The 15,573-nt window shown below is 38.6% G+C and overlaps 1 protein-coding gene across 2 annotated transcripts in view; it reads left to right on the plus strand.

Moving 5' to 3' along the window:
• Positions 1–15,573, plus strand: part of CADM2 (cell adhesion molecule 2) — a 354,958-nt gene that overhangs the window by 289,860 nt on the left and 49,525 nt on the right. For both annotated transcript variants that reach the window (XM_035116024.2, XM_060273644.1), the window contains exon 7: positions 3,412–3,590. In XM_035116024.2, coding sequence (XP_034971915.1) covers positions 3,412–3,590 — 179 coding nt within the window. The remainder of the gene's footprint in view (positions 1–3,411; positions 3,591–15,573) is intronic.

Genomic DNA, 15,573 nt, shown 5'->3' on the forward strand with positions numbered 1-15,573 from the left:
GCACCTTTGCAGGTATAGAAACAGAGAGATAAAATATTGCAAGAAATTACTTAGCAATACTTTAAGATAATCGGATTTTCCGATATCCATCATTGCTTACAACACACATAATATAATACATACAATATTCAATAACTTAACCTATCTTTTTCCAGAAGTATTTGAGTCTTCAAAGCTTGTGAGAAACATGAGTAGATCAACTGAGGGATGCATGCCTTATGCATTTGTGATGTACAAGAGGGAGAGAAATTATAAATCTAAGAATCCCTTCGTTTTAAAAGAACACCTCTTTTCAGAAACTGCCTCATTCTACCCCTTAAAGAGAAATTAGTTCTGTCAGCATTTTAACATAAAACAACATGGACTGTTTGAACACAAATGTTTTCTGCTAGATTACATGTGCAAAACTGGCTTCCAAGATCATCTGTTTGCTGCATAAGAGATTTTCTTTAGCTTCTAGCTTTGGTTTCAGATGTAAGTCAGATGACTGAATAGTCGGACTCAGCACATAGTTGATAAAGTTAAATAACAAACTTTTTTTTAACTGAGGAAATACTGTTTTTGCAACTAGAAACACTATGTTGTATTTGGAATGCATTTATTACTATGTCTATGTTTATTTTTCAACAAATATTTCATCTTCTGTCTCTGTTGTTAAGAGTATAATCCAAGTGAAAGTAATTGCAAAATATTTTTTAATCAAAACTATATTATTTAAGCACAGATTATCTCAGTCAGGTGATATTAAATATACCTTTCCCACATTGCTTCTATTTTTAGGAACAGTCACTAGGGTCAGTATTCGGATACATCATCAATAAACTAAAGATGCTGACGTAAATTGCAACTTTGAAGCATGCTACATTATTGCATAATATCATATGATATGGAAGTACTGCTCAGTGTGAGAGATTATTTATTTACGAATTCTGGTCTATTTCTCAACCCAAAACAGCCGACAAAGCTTACAATGGGCACACAAATATCACAAAAACATTAAAACTCTTCCATTAAAATGACAGGAAGTAATTATGAACATGCAAAAAGAGAGGTGTTAAATTTCTGGAAGGGCTTACAGAAAATTGTTGCCTTTATTTCCATATTTCTTTCTTAAGACTTTGATCCTAAACACCCTCATGTATGAATAAGTATTGCTGAAACAAACAGTGATCAGTTCTCAATAGGCATGTTAGGTTTGTGCTATAAATACCTATAAGAAATGCCAGAAGGGAATTCCTATGTCAAAGTGTCAAACTTTGGAGAGTGCTGGCATGTGAAGGCAATTTAGAGACTTGCGTGGTCAGAGGCTAGAAGATTGTACACCAAAGGACTGGTCCTTGAAGACATTTCATTAACACACAAAAGCAGGTGGTAGTAAGTGGCTGGCTTTCCCTTGGGATTTTACAATGTGTTTAGTACTATGTGTCCAGTTCTTCCTTCCTCAGGGATCTACCATATTTACTCGAATCTAATGCTCACCTTTTTGGCCAAATTACGTTGTGAAAATTAAGGTGTACATTAGATTCGATGGCACACTTGCACTTGCTAGCAAATCCTCTTTTTTGTTTTTGTTTCAAGGTTCAGAAAACTGAGGAGTGCATTAGATTTGATGGCGCATTAAACTCGAATAAATATGGTAATAAGCCAATCCATAGATTTACAGTGAGAACTGGTTAGACTAAAACCAGGTGGTGGGGTCAGGTGTATGGAGGTCCCATGCTAATGTATAGCTGGAGGTGCCACTGTTTTTTCCTTGCTAAAATGTAAGCTTTCTTCATTTTTTTGTATTGTAACCTGTCCCACCAAAACATATGCGCTATTGCTAGAGTTTCATACATAGGAAAACCAGAATCAGAATGTATGTATACAGATTTGTGGGTTAACATTTGGGTTTCTGCTTGCTGCGTTAAATTTAATGGTAGCATTACAATATTGTATATTATTGCTAGACTTTCTGTTAAGTTATTTATTAGGAAATATGTATATTATATTTATATTTTCTTTTACCCTGAGGCTTTAGGACAGAGTGGCATAAAATAGAAACACTATAATTTTTCATAATATATAGGCTACCACATAATTTATAACTATATCTGTGAAAAATATTTTCTTGTAGTCATCTCAGATTCCTCTTTACAGACTTTTTGCTTCTCCATAGTTCCTATTAGAGAATACATTTATTGTTACCAAGCCTTTATGGATCAATTCTCTTCCACAATTCTACCTGTCTGCCCCAGTTACTCTGATTTTATTGCACATCCATTGCTATACCCATGTATTTTTTTTTCTTTAATTGCTAGTATAAGAACCTGGTACTAACCTTTCTGTAGTTTTGCTTTCTCTGTGCCTTTTAGCAGCCTGTGATGATCTTCCTACACATTTCACTAATGTTATAGCCTTGAAGTGTTGCCTTTTAAAGGCTTATAGTTTTCAGCCTAGTCTTAAGTAGTGCAAGGGTTATGTGCGCCTATATAACTTTGTTCCCATCGTGCTGGCATAACAGGTTTAGGTACTGTTCCATACTGGTGCAATACCACATTCTATGCATGATAGTGTGGCTGTGTATGCATGCTTAATATGAGACTAGTTGCTATTAAGATTTCAATTAGTCCCAAAGTTGGTAGATATGATCATTGTTATTATTTCTTCCTTATTCATCGCTTTACACCAAAACCTTAAGGTGGCAATAAAAGCAACCATTACACTTCTATAACAATCTGTTAAATATAAAAAGCAAAAAAGACCGTAACACAAACAGCTGAATCAATTAAAAACAATAACCATAGTGCCATAAACACAATCACCATTAAAATTAATCCAATAAGATATCAAGAGCAATAGCAATAAAAATGGAAAAGAACATTCAAAAGCCTGGTACTGAAAAGGAAGTAATGGGGGTGGCATTGCTGAGTCTGAGTGTTCCGTAAGCAGGGAGCCCCCACTAGAAAAGCTTTTGCCAGTGGAGGCACTTGGGTGTGGGTTTCTGAATATGTACTGTAAGCTTAATTCTGAATTCTGAAAGAATAGCCTGTAACTCATATAACGGACAGGAACAAATCAAGTAAATGTCACTAGGCAGAATTTATCAATAGGAAAGTATCCAGAGATATAGTATAAAGAGACAATTAACATTTTGTAGGAAAATTTAATCATGAATATTTCTACAGTTCTAAGGCATTTGCAAAGCCAATTTAAAATAATTGACATTACCACCATCCAAAATTTTATATAATATAAAGATATTTAATTGTGAATGGTGTTGTTCAGCTCTATCTGTATTAAGTACTTAATTATTTTTATGGTGCTTAAAGTTTGCTGCATGAGAAACCCATGTTGGGTTGATTTGATATGATGCACATTTATTTTTAAATGAATTTGAAAATCATGGTTTCATCTATTTGTTTTTAATAGGCCAGATCCAGTATTATGGACGAAGGATGGTGGAGATTTACCAGATCCAGAAAGGATGGTTGTCAATGGTAGGGAGCTAAACATTAATTCCCTCAATAGAACGGACAATGGTACATATCGATGTGAAGCAGCAAACTCTATTGGCCTAAACAGCGCAGAGTATGTTCTGATTATACATGGTGAGTACTTCCTTCTCTTTCATTTAAATGATGGCGTGCAATGACATGTGCTTTGATTAATTTGTTTGTTTTTATTTAGCATTAATTTTACCCTGCCTTTCTCCCCCAAAACAAAGTTGGCTGGCTAATGGTGGCTTACCTTGATGAACGGCAGCTCAGGTTGCTTCTGCTTTGCTTCTTCCCTGGAGTAAGTGGGAGAAACAAATCATGAAGCTGCAATTAAGCATGGCTTGCTTTAATATCTAACCCCCTAGAAGCCTGGTTTGTTTCCCCCTAAGCAAGCACTAAACTTTGAGTTTTTGTGGTTTACAAATCCTGACATTTTGGAGCTGCAAATTAGGACCCTGGTTTCAGAAGTCATACGTTGTGGTTTCCTGATATGTTTCTCCTGTCCATGTGAAGGGAAGAACAAAGCAGAAGACATCAGGATGCATGTGTAAACATGTTGCTTGTTCATGGTAAACCACAATATACCAGCAACTGACTCCCATCACAAAAATATTAACTCAGCCAGTATTTCATTAAGTGTCAGGCAGCTGGCAGAGGCCAAATATCCAGAAATATGTGTTTGATGGAAGTTACTTTCTAGTGAACGAGTGACAGGGAATATTTCTAATTGTACGTTCTGAAAATGTAGTAGTTGTTTTCTGACAATAGGTTGTAGGTATTTTCCATGTTATTGCACTCCTACCATGAAAGAAATTGAAAGGAACATTTCAGACGGGAAATGCCAAATACGACAAAAATGTATTTTATAGATTGGTCAATGCTGGCTGCAAATTGTCCTTTAGACTTCCTCTAATCGAAGGGATCACTGTGACTATACTTGCTAAGGCAGGCGGGTGAGCTTTACCAAGACAGCAGCCCTCTTAAAATTATTGTGGTGACTCAGAGCTGAAAATCTATAATTCTCATTAGTTAGGGGCTTTACCCTAAATCTCATGACCTTTTCAGGTATGAGGTGGAATCCAGAAACACGTGACCCCCCCCCTCCATTTAGAAAGCATCAGTGTGGGAGATAAGAGGCAATGCTTTAACACAACTAGGAATCATAAATGCTGAAATGTAAATTCCTGAATTTCAGTTGCCATGCTTCCAGTTAGGAAAGTGTTAGCCATACTGAGAGTAGACCCATTGAATCAATTGCCTAATTTCCTTGATCTGGAATCCTGCATCTCCCCTCCCCCCAAAATAAAAAAAAGTGTTGCATTTAAAAAGAAGATGGCTCCATATAAAAACCAAACAGTTCTGAAATATTAAGTTAATTTAATAATGCTTGTATTTCATATTTGGATATGTTTCTTTTGGCGATTCCAGGTCGCTAGCAGCAGAGTTCACTAGGCATCCATGTTACTATTATGCAGTTTGCTCACATTTACAATAAGTACTTCTGTAAACAACTTTTTAATTAGCCATTTTTTGCTCTGTTCTTGAACTGTACTTTATCAGAATCACCCCATGGATTAATGCTGCTCATGCTGCTAGATAAGTGCTTTGAAATTTATCATTAGTTTACGTAGGATTAGTGCCATAGGTAATGACAGGCTCATTAAAATTTCAGTAACTTATTACTCAGGTTTAAATTTTAAAAAACTTAAATAAATAAAACACAAATATTAGTTCACGTCCACCCCACCCCCATCACCAACTCTGAATACTTAGGAAGCAGTCTGCTATCATATTTTGGCTTTACATGAGTAAGATATTAATCTGTGTCCTTTAGAACATTTTTTAATTTAACTGTAAATTTTCTATAATTATTTCCAATTAAAAAGAAAGTTGCACAAAGTGGTGCACAACATTAAGCCCGCACAAATGCACTGAATAATTAAAATGGTGTGTAAAAAAACCCCCATAAAACAGCAACAATCAGCAAAGGATATAGAAAAATACAAGATATATTTGCCAGTTCCCTGCATTTCACCACACTCCACTGACCAAAAAAAGAAGGCCATGAATGGGTTTTAGAGGTGAATAGATGAGGCAATGCAAACAGGATCAGGCATGATACTCAATCACTGGGGCGACCAGTATCAAGGAGCAAATTGAACCTCCCTTTAACTTTATTCTATGTAAGTTATAGGTGAGCAACCTGCACCCCATGATCTACATGTGGCTCTGATCTAATTTTATGGGTCCTCCAGCTGCTGCTGAACTTCTCTATTATTCCATCCCATTAGAATTTCTTCCTCCCTGTTCATTTCTTCCTTATTTTTCTTACTTTTTCTTTTTAATTAATCCTCTGTATACTTAATTTGAGAGGAAATCATTCAAATCCTGTAGGGAATTTTACACTGAGATATCAGTAGTGAAAAAAACAGAAGAACTGTTTATTCCAGGCTCCATCCGCCCCTGACAGCCCGGAGAGATAGTGACTATATAAAAAACATATTCAGAAGGAAATTAAGCCATTGCCCTTGGGGATGCCTTTATATTGAGTCCAAGACATGACCTGTACCAGCCACACAGGATGTCCAACATATATTGACCGGGATTCCATGTAATGATGCAACATCCCAGTTCATATTACTTGCTAGACCCCACTTTAGTCTGACAAGTTGCAGTAAAGCTTGGAGTTGCATTTTCCTCTCTTATTCCAATGCAGCCACAAGAAGATACTTTTTTTTTTGCTTGACCACATTTTGTCATGTTGTCGAAACCAACAAACTATTGTTGAATTAAACTGTTTTTTTAAAAAAAATAAAAACAAACAAGCCAATTTGAAAATGTAGTGGAAGGGACAGGGATGTGCACAAAGCTGGCATTTTTGGTGGCTTGTTTGCATAAGCTATAGTTTCCTTCAGGGATAGTGAAGTTGGTTCCCTCCAGATGTTGTTGGACTCAACCCACATTAGCCTCAATCAGTATAGCTAATGGTCAAGGATGATCTTAATTATAGTCCAACAACATGTAGAGGACATCAAGTTGGCTACTGCAGGTTTACTATGATGTTTGAATGCAGTCTATGAGCACAGAACATAGATATGTATTTGTTGTTGTTGTTTAGTTGTTTAGTCGTGTCCAACTCTTCGTGACCCCATGGACCAGAGCACGCCAGGCACTCCTGTATTCCACTGCCTCCTGCAGTTTGGTCAAACTCATGTTCGTAGCTTCGACAACACTGTCCAACCATCTCATCCTCTGTCCTCCCCTTCTCCTAGTGCCTTCAATCTTTCCCAACATCAGGGTTATTACTTCCAGGGAGTCTTCTCTTCTCATGAGGTGACCAAAGTATTGGAGCCTCAGCTTCACGATCTGTCCTTCCAGTGAGCACTCAGGGCTGATTTCCTTCAGAATGGATAGGTTTGGTCTTCTTGAGAGTCCATGAGTCTCCTCCAGCACCATAATTCAAAAGCATCAATTCTTCGGCAATCAGCCTTCTTTATGGTCCAGCTCTCACTTCCATACATCACTAGTGGGATATGTATTATGTATGTATTACACCCCATGTTTCTTTGAAGCATACAAGTCTTAACCTGCCAGGCAGTCCCCAACCATTCTTGTTAATTAAAACAATAAAAAGCAATGAGGCAACTTGTGAATAAGCTTTTGATGATGAAGCTGTTGGCATTTTCAGAAATCACACATTTAGCTAACTGAAAATACTTCAAGACCTAGATTTTCATGCAGTAGTTGCTTTAGAAATATAGATGTCTGAATGCACATGAGCTCCCCCATATTTGGTCACTGCTCAGTTGCTTGCACCCTGTTCATCTGATTATCCAGCTCAAAGTGAGTCAGGCATATTAATCGTTATCAGGATTCTGTTGTTAAGTTTGATTACTTAGTAGTCTGTGCCTGCACATCTTTCATATTATCTAGCTGAAAGTTGGCCTTGCTGACATTTTTATTATTATAAAAATGGATACTGGAGTTTCTTCCTAATTAAATTTCTGCAAATATAGATTTGGAACTACAGAGGGTAATTGCAGAAGTATATATTTGAGTTTATTAGCACTGTAAGCCTTCTAAAATAAGATAATGTCAAATGTTCCAAGTTTTAAAAGTTTCGGTGTTTAGTAGTGTTTGATATCAAACTATTCTTCTGTATAGTTTGATTATAATGATAATCTTAGACAAATTCCTGTTCTTATTTTTTCAACATTGAGATTAGATGCATAGCTTTATTGGGTGCACCAAGTGGGACAGAACTCTTCCCCCCTTTTTTCTTACTTTGCAGTTTGAAAATTGAAGAAAGGGTTATGCCATTTAATAGAGGGCATATATTTCCTTATCTTCATTTTGCACAAAAAATTGTCTCTAGCATTTAATATATTCTTCCAGTGCAGAGTTAATAACTGCCATGGTTGGGTGAGGGAATTTATGATGGTCTTTTCCCCTTTGTGAGTTCAATTTAAGAGGACCAAGCACAACAGAATGAAACTATTTTGGAAAGAAATTGCCAAGAACCTCTATTGGGGTTAAGCAGAATTGGTGCTATACATCTTATCATTTTCCAGTTGGTCACATGACATTGCATTTGGGAAGCAGAGTTTGCACAGATTATCAGTTGTGCCTGATTAATCTTATAAAGTGTGAATGAGTGGGAGAGAGTTTAACCTAAGTGGTGAAAGTAGTAGGGAAATTGATCAGAGTTTGATAGACACTATTTCCTTGGCTCACAATTTTGCTTGAGAATTGGAAAGTGGAGCTACATAGTTTCTGCTTAATTTCCCTGAGTAAAGATGGTGCTAAGAGTAAAAGGAGGGAATACTGTGGGAGGATTCTCTAAACATGAAAATCGATCGATAAATATGTTTACTGAATTCAGGTCCACTATACAGTCTTCTTCTTACCGACCCTTCTTCACCGAAATTATATAGGGTAGTTTCAGCTGTAGATATTTAGCAAGTAGATATTTGGCCAAACTGTTTCCTACATTATTTGTTCAACTTCGAGTGCTTCAGTTTGAGTATTCCAGTTAACCCTACTGGCTGTAGGTAATAAAACTGAGAAATACTATGGCATTGTATAGTTTCCTCAACAAAAATAAACTTTAAACAATTTAGAACTTATTTAGAACTAATAATAATTGAGCATTATTAGGACCCAAAATTTAATATCTGAATAGCTTAAAATGTGAACAGTTATATATCCTTTGTCAAAGACAAGCAGCTAGCACATCCAAAGGGAAGCCTATCCCTCTCTGTATTGGCTCTGTTGCTTATCTAAATGTGGTTGTCACGATCAGTTGATTGTCATAAGTTTCATTGGTCTTATGTACTGTTATTGTCTGAGGTAGAGTGGAAGAAGTAAAACCCTTTAGAACTAAAGAGGAAATTGTATTTGTTCATCATACACGTGTGAAATTAATGTAGTTTCTGCAGCTTTCCCCCAGTGTGAATCTCAGAATATGGAACAAGAGCCCTCTGTTGTTGAACAGGATCTGTCCTACATTTTGTTCTTTAATTTGTGCTTTAATGTTTGCACACAATTTCCACAAAATGATCTTACTTATTTTCAATCACAGCAGTTTTTCTTCCTCCCAGCTTTCATTATCAAGTACTTTAGAGTCACCTATCTGCCTTTTATTCCCTTTCCTGTGAACAGTTCTCTCAGTGGGACCCTATCTGCTAATTCCCTCAATTTCCAAAGTTATCTTCAAAACTCAGGAGAGATTTAGACCGCTTTAGTGCAAGCAGAGGCTTGACTTAAAATGTGTAGTTTATCATAATTAGAGATTAAGAGTAAGCATAGTGTTTGTTCATATTAATTATACAAACAACATGAACACTGTGATGCTTTAATTGGGACAGTCTAAAAATAAAGTTATAGGGAAATCACTTTCTCCCACAGTATCTGACTATGGAATAATTCTGTCTTATATTCTCTTGTAGTAGCTCAAATCAATACATCTTCAGCAGATGAATAGCAAGCTAAATCTTTTAGCATGCAGCCAATACAGCTCTATTCAGCCTAACTGAATTCAATAGTGTTTTCTCCCAGGTACGTAGGTATAGTACTAAAAAAAACCTCAACAACTTTTGTGTCTAGATTTTCACCTTTTGAAATACGGCAACGCTAGTTCCACCAATTCTTGGCGGATGAAGCAAGGGAGTCCAGTCGTGGAACCTACCCAATGAATGAAGGGACTTTGCATCCCAGACCACCCATATTTCACAGCTGGGGCCTCCCCCCCAATGGAGCCTAATTCTGTCAACAACCAGTGAAACAACCACAGATGTAGCCAGCACCTCTGTAGTAGATGTGTCCCTCCACCAGAGAAGCCCTTCTTTGCCAACATATATTTCACCTCAATCTTAATGCCCCCACCAAGCCAGTGAATTGGGGAGTTAGGGTTCCTTTATTAGTAAATATCTGCTAATATGAAGACAGACTTGGTCTTGTGTGAATTTTAGTTAACAGATGGTTCCCTTTATCCCCCTTTTTAAGTGTATGTAAGACTGAAATCTTACATACACTGGTATGTGGCAGGTCTTGATGGAATGGCACAGTCACTCCACAGCACTCATGCTACTCAGGACAAAAGGGACAGGACAAGAAAAATGCCCATTTACTGCAACCAACTCCCAAGCAGGTGCATCACAGAGGCTTAGAATAAGACCATTGCCATCATTTGATGGCAGCTGGGTTTTCCCAGGCTTCTAAACCATGACTTGCTGAACCAGCATCATTACATATGAACTAAAGCAGTATGTGTGCTAGAGCAATGTCACCAAAAGTGGTGTTTTCATGAGGAGCCATGCATTGCCTGGCCATAACACAAGGAATCATGCATTCCCTATTTGTTCATTCACAGGCATTTACAGCTCACCTTCCACCATGCAGTCCCAAGAGGTTGCATATGGCTCAGTACAATTAAACAATTTCCACCTTTTCTGGTGGAAAATGCACCCCTTTGTGCATCTTGGCCTGATGTTAAACAGAAACCCCTCTCTTACACAGCACTGCCTAACAGATTTCACATGACTGCAGAAATCCCAGCAGAGCCTCCTCTGCAGATCCAACACCTGACCAGTCTATATAGGATGGAAACCCCTGCAAATATATGAGGCTGGAGTTGTTTAGGGTTTTGTATTACAGGGAAACACCTTGAGTTGGGTTTAGAAGCACACTAGTACTCAGTGCAGGCCTACGGTATCCAATTGATTATACTTGTAAACATATTGTCAGTATGTGGAGAAATCAGCTTTTTAGCTCTCCCATTGATTTAATTAGTGACTGAGTTAAATCTCAAATTTAAAAAGCTAATTTTGCTGGATTAGAATAATTTAATGATAGACAATAAAATGAGGCCTTAATTTCAACATTCCTGCATCCTGTTGAGTAAGCCTCCAATATCTGCTTAACAATTGGCTAAATCACAATGGTGATATTTTCATTGCATTTCAGACGCAGATTCTTTTCAAACATAAATTAATATTGAGATTATTGCATATTTTAGAAGCTCTCTCATTTGGGCCACTTGAGCATTGAATGTGTAATATTTCCATCTTTGACATGCACTGTTGCCTCAGTTTTCTAATATTGATAGATTTCACCTTTCCAGATGTTGAGGTTTACCAGAGATTATCAGTTCTCATCCTATAAATAATGCCAGAATCCATGTCTTTTTTAGAGTTAGAGAAGGTAGAGGGTGGGGATATGTCCACTTCATAGCACTGAATAGGAGAGGAGGAGCTGTATTAGCTCATTTGCTTGATATTGGAGAATATACATATTTGAGATAATAGTTTGGGGAAAGGGTAAAACATCTAAGTATTAAGAATCTCATCAGTTTTAGTCATTCACAACCCCTATTTTATTAGTACTGGGTTTATATTTTCACTTATTATATAATTTAGTTCTCTTGCAACAACATGTTCAAAAGTTGTTCAAGTTTATTTTTATACTGCACATGAAAACTGATTCATTGTTGCATTTTATGGCTGACAACTTTGTGAAAAAAAGGTTAAAATGTCACAAAGCGCAATCCAGAAAATTCATTGCTTTAATGGTTCAGCAGTTTTTGCCACAAAAATGTGTTTACACTTTAACAGAACTCTGCCAAAAACAATTCATAATCTATTTTAAGAATGCATAATCTATTTTGGCTCCATATAAGTGCTAAACCTTAAGTATATCAAGTTATGTATGCTGTGTGTATATAGAACAGGTTGTAAAGTAGGTCCCACAAAAAACTGTTATGACTAATATGAGATCTGATTTTTAATGTGAATTTGGCATTTGGCAGTGGGGTGAGGACTACAATGTTCATTAAAAAAAAACCCCATTCTCCTCCTCCTCCTGTTTAGTAGTCTGAGGTGGTGAGGGGGCTGAAAGTTCCCCATTGCTGGCACAAGTGGGCTAATAATTTATCACACCAGAATGCACACTCATATAAATGTGCATCCCATTGGAATCAATGTGTTGCAGATGAACAACTTATGCATTGAGTGCTGATCAGGCACCAGAGAGCACCATGCAGGCATCCTTTCTCAAGCGCCACAAATTGAGGGTATTAAGCACATGTCCTGCTGCTTGCTCTCCATTAGCTTAGTCCAAACTCAAGTCCTTGAGGAAGTTGGAGTTCCTTTTGCTCAATGAGTGAATCTGTTCATCTCCTGAGCCCCACTGATGGCTTAGTGACTAAAGAAGTGGAGGAGTGAGAGAGAAACACTATATCTATCTATCTCTCTATCTCTCATCTATCAACATGCACACACAACTTTGTACTTAAATTATTGCTGGTCTGCTAACAAATGCTTGTGCACATGCCCACAATGGGTCTCAGGTTTCAAATCCACATTAAACTCTGGTGTGGAACCCCATTCTTCTGAGCTCTAACAGAAAAGTAATGACAGAGCTGACAGGGTGACGCCCAAGTAGCCTCCTGCAGTCTTTCACTCTTACTGAAATCTTCCAAGCTTTGTCTAAAGTCAGGTTTACCAACCCAGGAAACTTGTAGGATGGAGGGGGGGGGAGAGAACAGGAATGCCCCCCATCCCATCCTCCTTTTGAAAAATTGATTTTATTTTCAATAACTTCTTTAGCTGATTAGTATTATATTCATTTTAAAATTGGAGCCACAAATTCCTTATTTAGCTGTGTACATTAAATCCAGGGACAAATTAATATGTAATTTGAAACAAAGCTATTACTGTTTTAAGATTACTGATGTTGTTCACATTTTTAGAAAGCATATAGCTACATATTGCCACTGTGCCTCTTTTGCTTTGAATGTTCAGGAATCATTTCCTCACTTGTTCAGTAAAGTTGGGGGAGGGCAACAAATATCCGGGGGGAGGGATAATTCCTCAAGTGTTTTATATGGTGGCCAGGTAGGCTACTGCCCTCTAGATCAGGGGTTCCCAACAAAATTTTCTCGAGGACCCCTCATCGAGCCGCTATTGTGACAAGGACCCCCATTAATTCCTAATCCTAAAATTAAAAAGTGAGAGCCAAATTAAGAGTCTTTTTAGTTACAACAGAGTACTCCAGTTAGTTTAAATTTTCAGTTCTTAATGAGTTGAGTTAAATCTCTCCTTTGAGTCCATTATTTCTGAAATATTAGGCTCCAAACTTGAAACTTTCACTCTGAAATCCGACTGCATGTCGAGCCGATTCCTATATTTGTTTTTCATGAAACACATGGAAGAAAATGCTTGCTCACACCGATATGTGGTTGCAAATAGAAGGATCTTTTTCATTGCCTTATCTCCAAGTTTCTTGTACTCCTTGCGTGCTGATGCCCAGAAGTCTGTAATTTTATCACTGATGAAAATGTTTTTCATCGTACCACAGCTGGACAGATCCACAAGTTGACCTCGCTCTTCTTTTTTTGTGTATATCTTCACAGCTGAAGGGATTTCGAATCCATCTGTCCTCAGGGTCAGGTTCAGGGAAATACTCTCTAAAAGTGGTGGCTAGGCTGCGTAGATGCTCGGCTACATTGATCTTGATCTGGTCAGGCAAACTCTCCTCTGATGACTCCAAGAATTGTTTTAAAGTAGAAAAGTTAGTTAGTGACTTGTTTTCTATCCTTGATGCCCAGATCTGACACTTTTTGACCATAGCACTAATCTTATCCTCAACTTTGAACATGTCTACATTTTTTCCTTGTAAACTCAAGTTTAACACATTCAAGTGTTCAAACACATCAGCTAAGTACGCAACTGAGCAAAGCCAAGAGAAGTTAGTGAGAAAATCTGCGTACTTTGTGTCAAGAAGGAAGAGACGAACCTCGTCTCTAAGTTCAAAAAATCTTGACAAGATCCTACCTCGAGAAAGCCATCTTACTTCCGTATGAATAAGAAGTTGCTCATGCTCACTGCTGATCTGTTTACACAACAAAGAAAATAATCTGGATTGTAGAGGTCGAGTTTTAATGTAGTTGATGATTTGAACTACTTCTTTAAGTATCTTTTGCAAGTCTACACAAATCCAGACTGGAGTCCCTGAGACGGTGGGATAGTGTCTTGCACACTTCCTTCTGGCAACTCCTGCCGCCCAACTGGTGCCAAATGTATTGCTCGGCTTTCCTTTGGACCACATCAGCGAGGCTGAAAAGGGGGTGTCTTATAATTTGGGCAGCCCAGGACCTCCATATACACAAAGTGACCCCCAGGGAGGTCACTTTGGTGCAGAGGCACACTCCATTGCCTCTTGATACAAATGGATGCCAACAACAACAATTAATTATAATATTGCATTTTATTGTATTACACTTTGAATACTATGGAAGTAAAAGAAGCAAAGAAAAATACAATTAAGGAATTATACAGCATATCACAATTTCTACAACTGCAATAAAATTTACTAAGTGTTCCCCCAAGACCGTCAGCAATATTAAGGTGGTCTGTTGGCACATCGCCCCAAGGAATCCTGGGAATTGTAATTTGTTAAGGATGCTGGGAAATTGTAGCTCTGCTATGGGTAAACTAGAGCTCCCATAATTTTTTGGGGGGTGGGGGATCGTGTTTTGAATCTGCTGTAAAGGTATGTATCATGTTTCACAATGGGCAAAATGAATGCTTGCTTTTTTTGGGGGGGGGAGTAATATCCATTTCCATTTGGTTTTTTAAAAAATGTTTTTAATACTGAAATATTGCACACAGTGATATTTCTGTAACAAAGGCTGCCAAGACCTCTTTATATATAAAAAAGAATTGTGGCCCGTATTAGTTAGTACAGTATGATGGGCGTTCCTTTTCGAATTGGATATTTTACATCAGGCTCCAACATGTCTTGGGCCTGACCTGATCCCACCCAGATCAAAGCTCCATCCCATTGACCCACACAGCCTGTTTGCTGTCACTTTCCTCGCTGGGCAACATTTGCTGGAACTGGGGGAGCTGGAGGCACGAGGGAAGCGGCTGGAGGAGGAGGGGGAGGTCCTGATTGTTCCTGCGTCTTTGTGTGTGTGTGGAGAGAGAGAGATGTGTCGTCGGCTTCTCTTCTCCTTTTGAGAGGCTCCTGAGTTGCAAGGTGCGACGTGAGCCGCAGACAATGGGCGCTTTGAGAAAGGAGGCGGGGAAGCGGTGCACGCTTTGGGTCTGGCGATCTCCAAAAGCTACGGCAGGGCCGAGTCAGAAAAAAACTTTATAAAACACCTTTGCATCCATTTAAACACCACTGCATTCCGTTGATTCAAGCTACAGGACCGTGACAGAACTCTAACAGTGACAGAACGCTAACAGAACTCTTCCAACAGAGCAAAGCCTCTTCTCCCTCCTCCCTATGTCCCAGTGAGGGAGAGGGTGGCAGCGGCAGCGCGTTCGGGGGCCCTCCGATGTGGGCTTCAGCGCGCTCGGAGGCTCGGGGGCTCTCTTTCTCCACCGGAGCGTCGGCACTCCGCGATGTAGCCTGCCCCAAGCCCCAAGGCCACGGCCGGGCGTCCTCGGCGCCGATCTGGCGCGGTCGCTGGGGGGGGGGTTAGGCTAACAACGCAGCAGCGGCTGCGGTTTGGGTTGCTTTTTACCGTTTGGGGGCTGATTTGGTGGCGCTGGCACGTTGGTTGAGTTTAGGAGCTCCACGCCAGCGT

The sequence above is a fragment of the Zootoca vivipara genome, chromosome 4 (genome assembly GCF_963506605.1).
Source record: "Zootoca vivipara chromosome 4, rZooViv1.1, whole genome shotgun sequence".
NCBI lineage: Eukaryota > Metazoa > Chordata > Lepidosauria > Squamata > Lacertidae > Zootoca > Zootoca vivipara.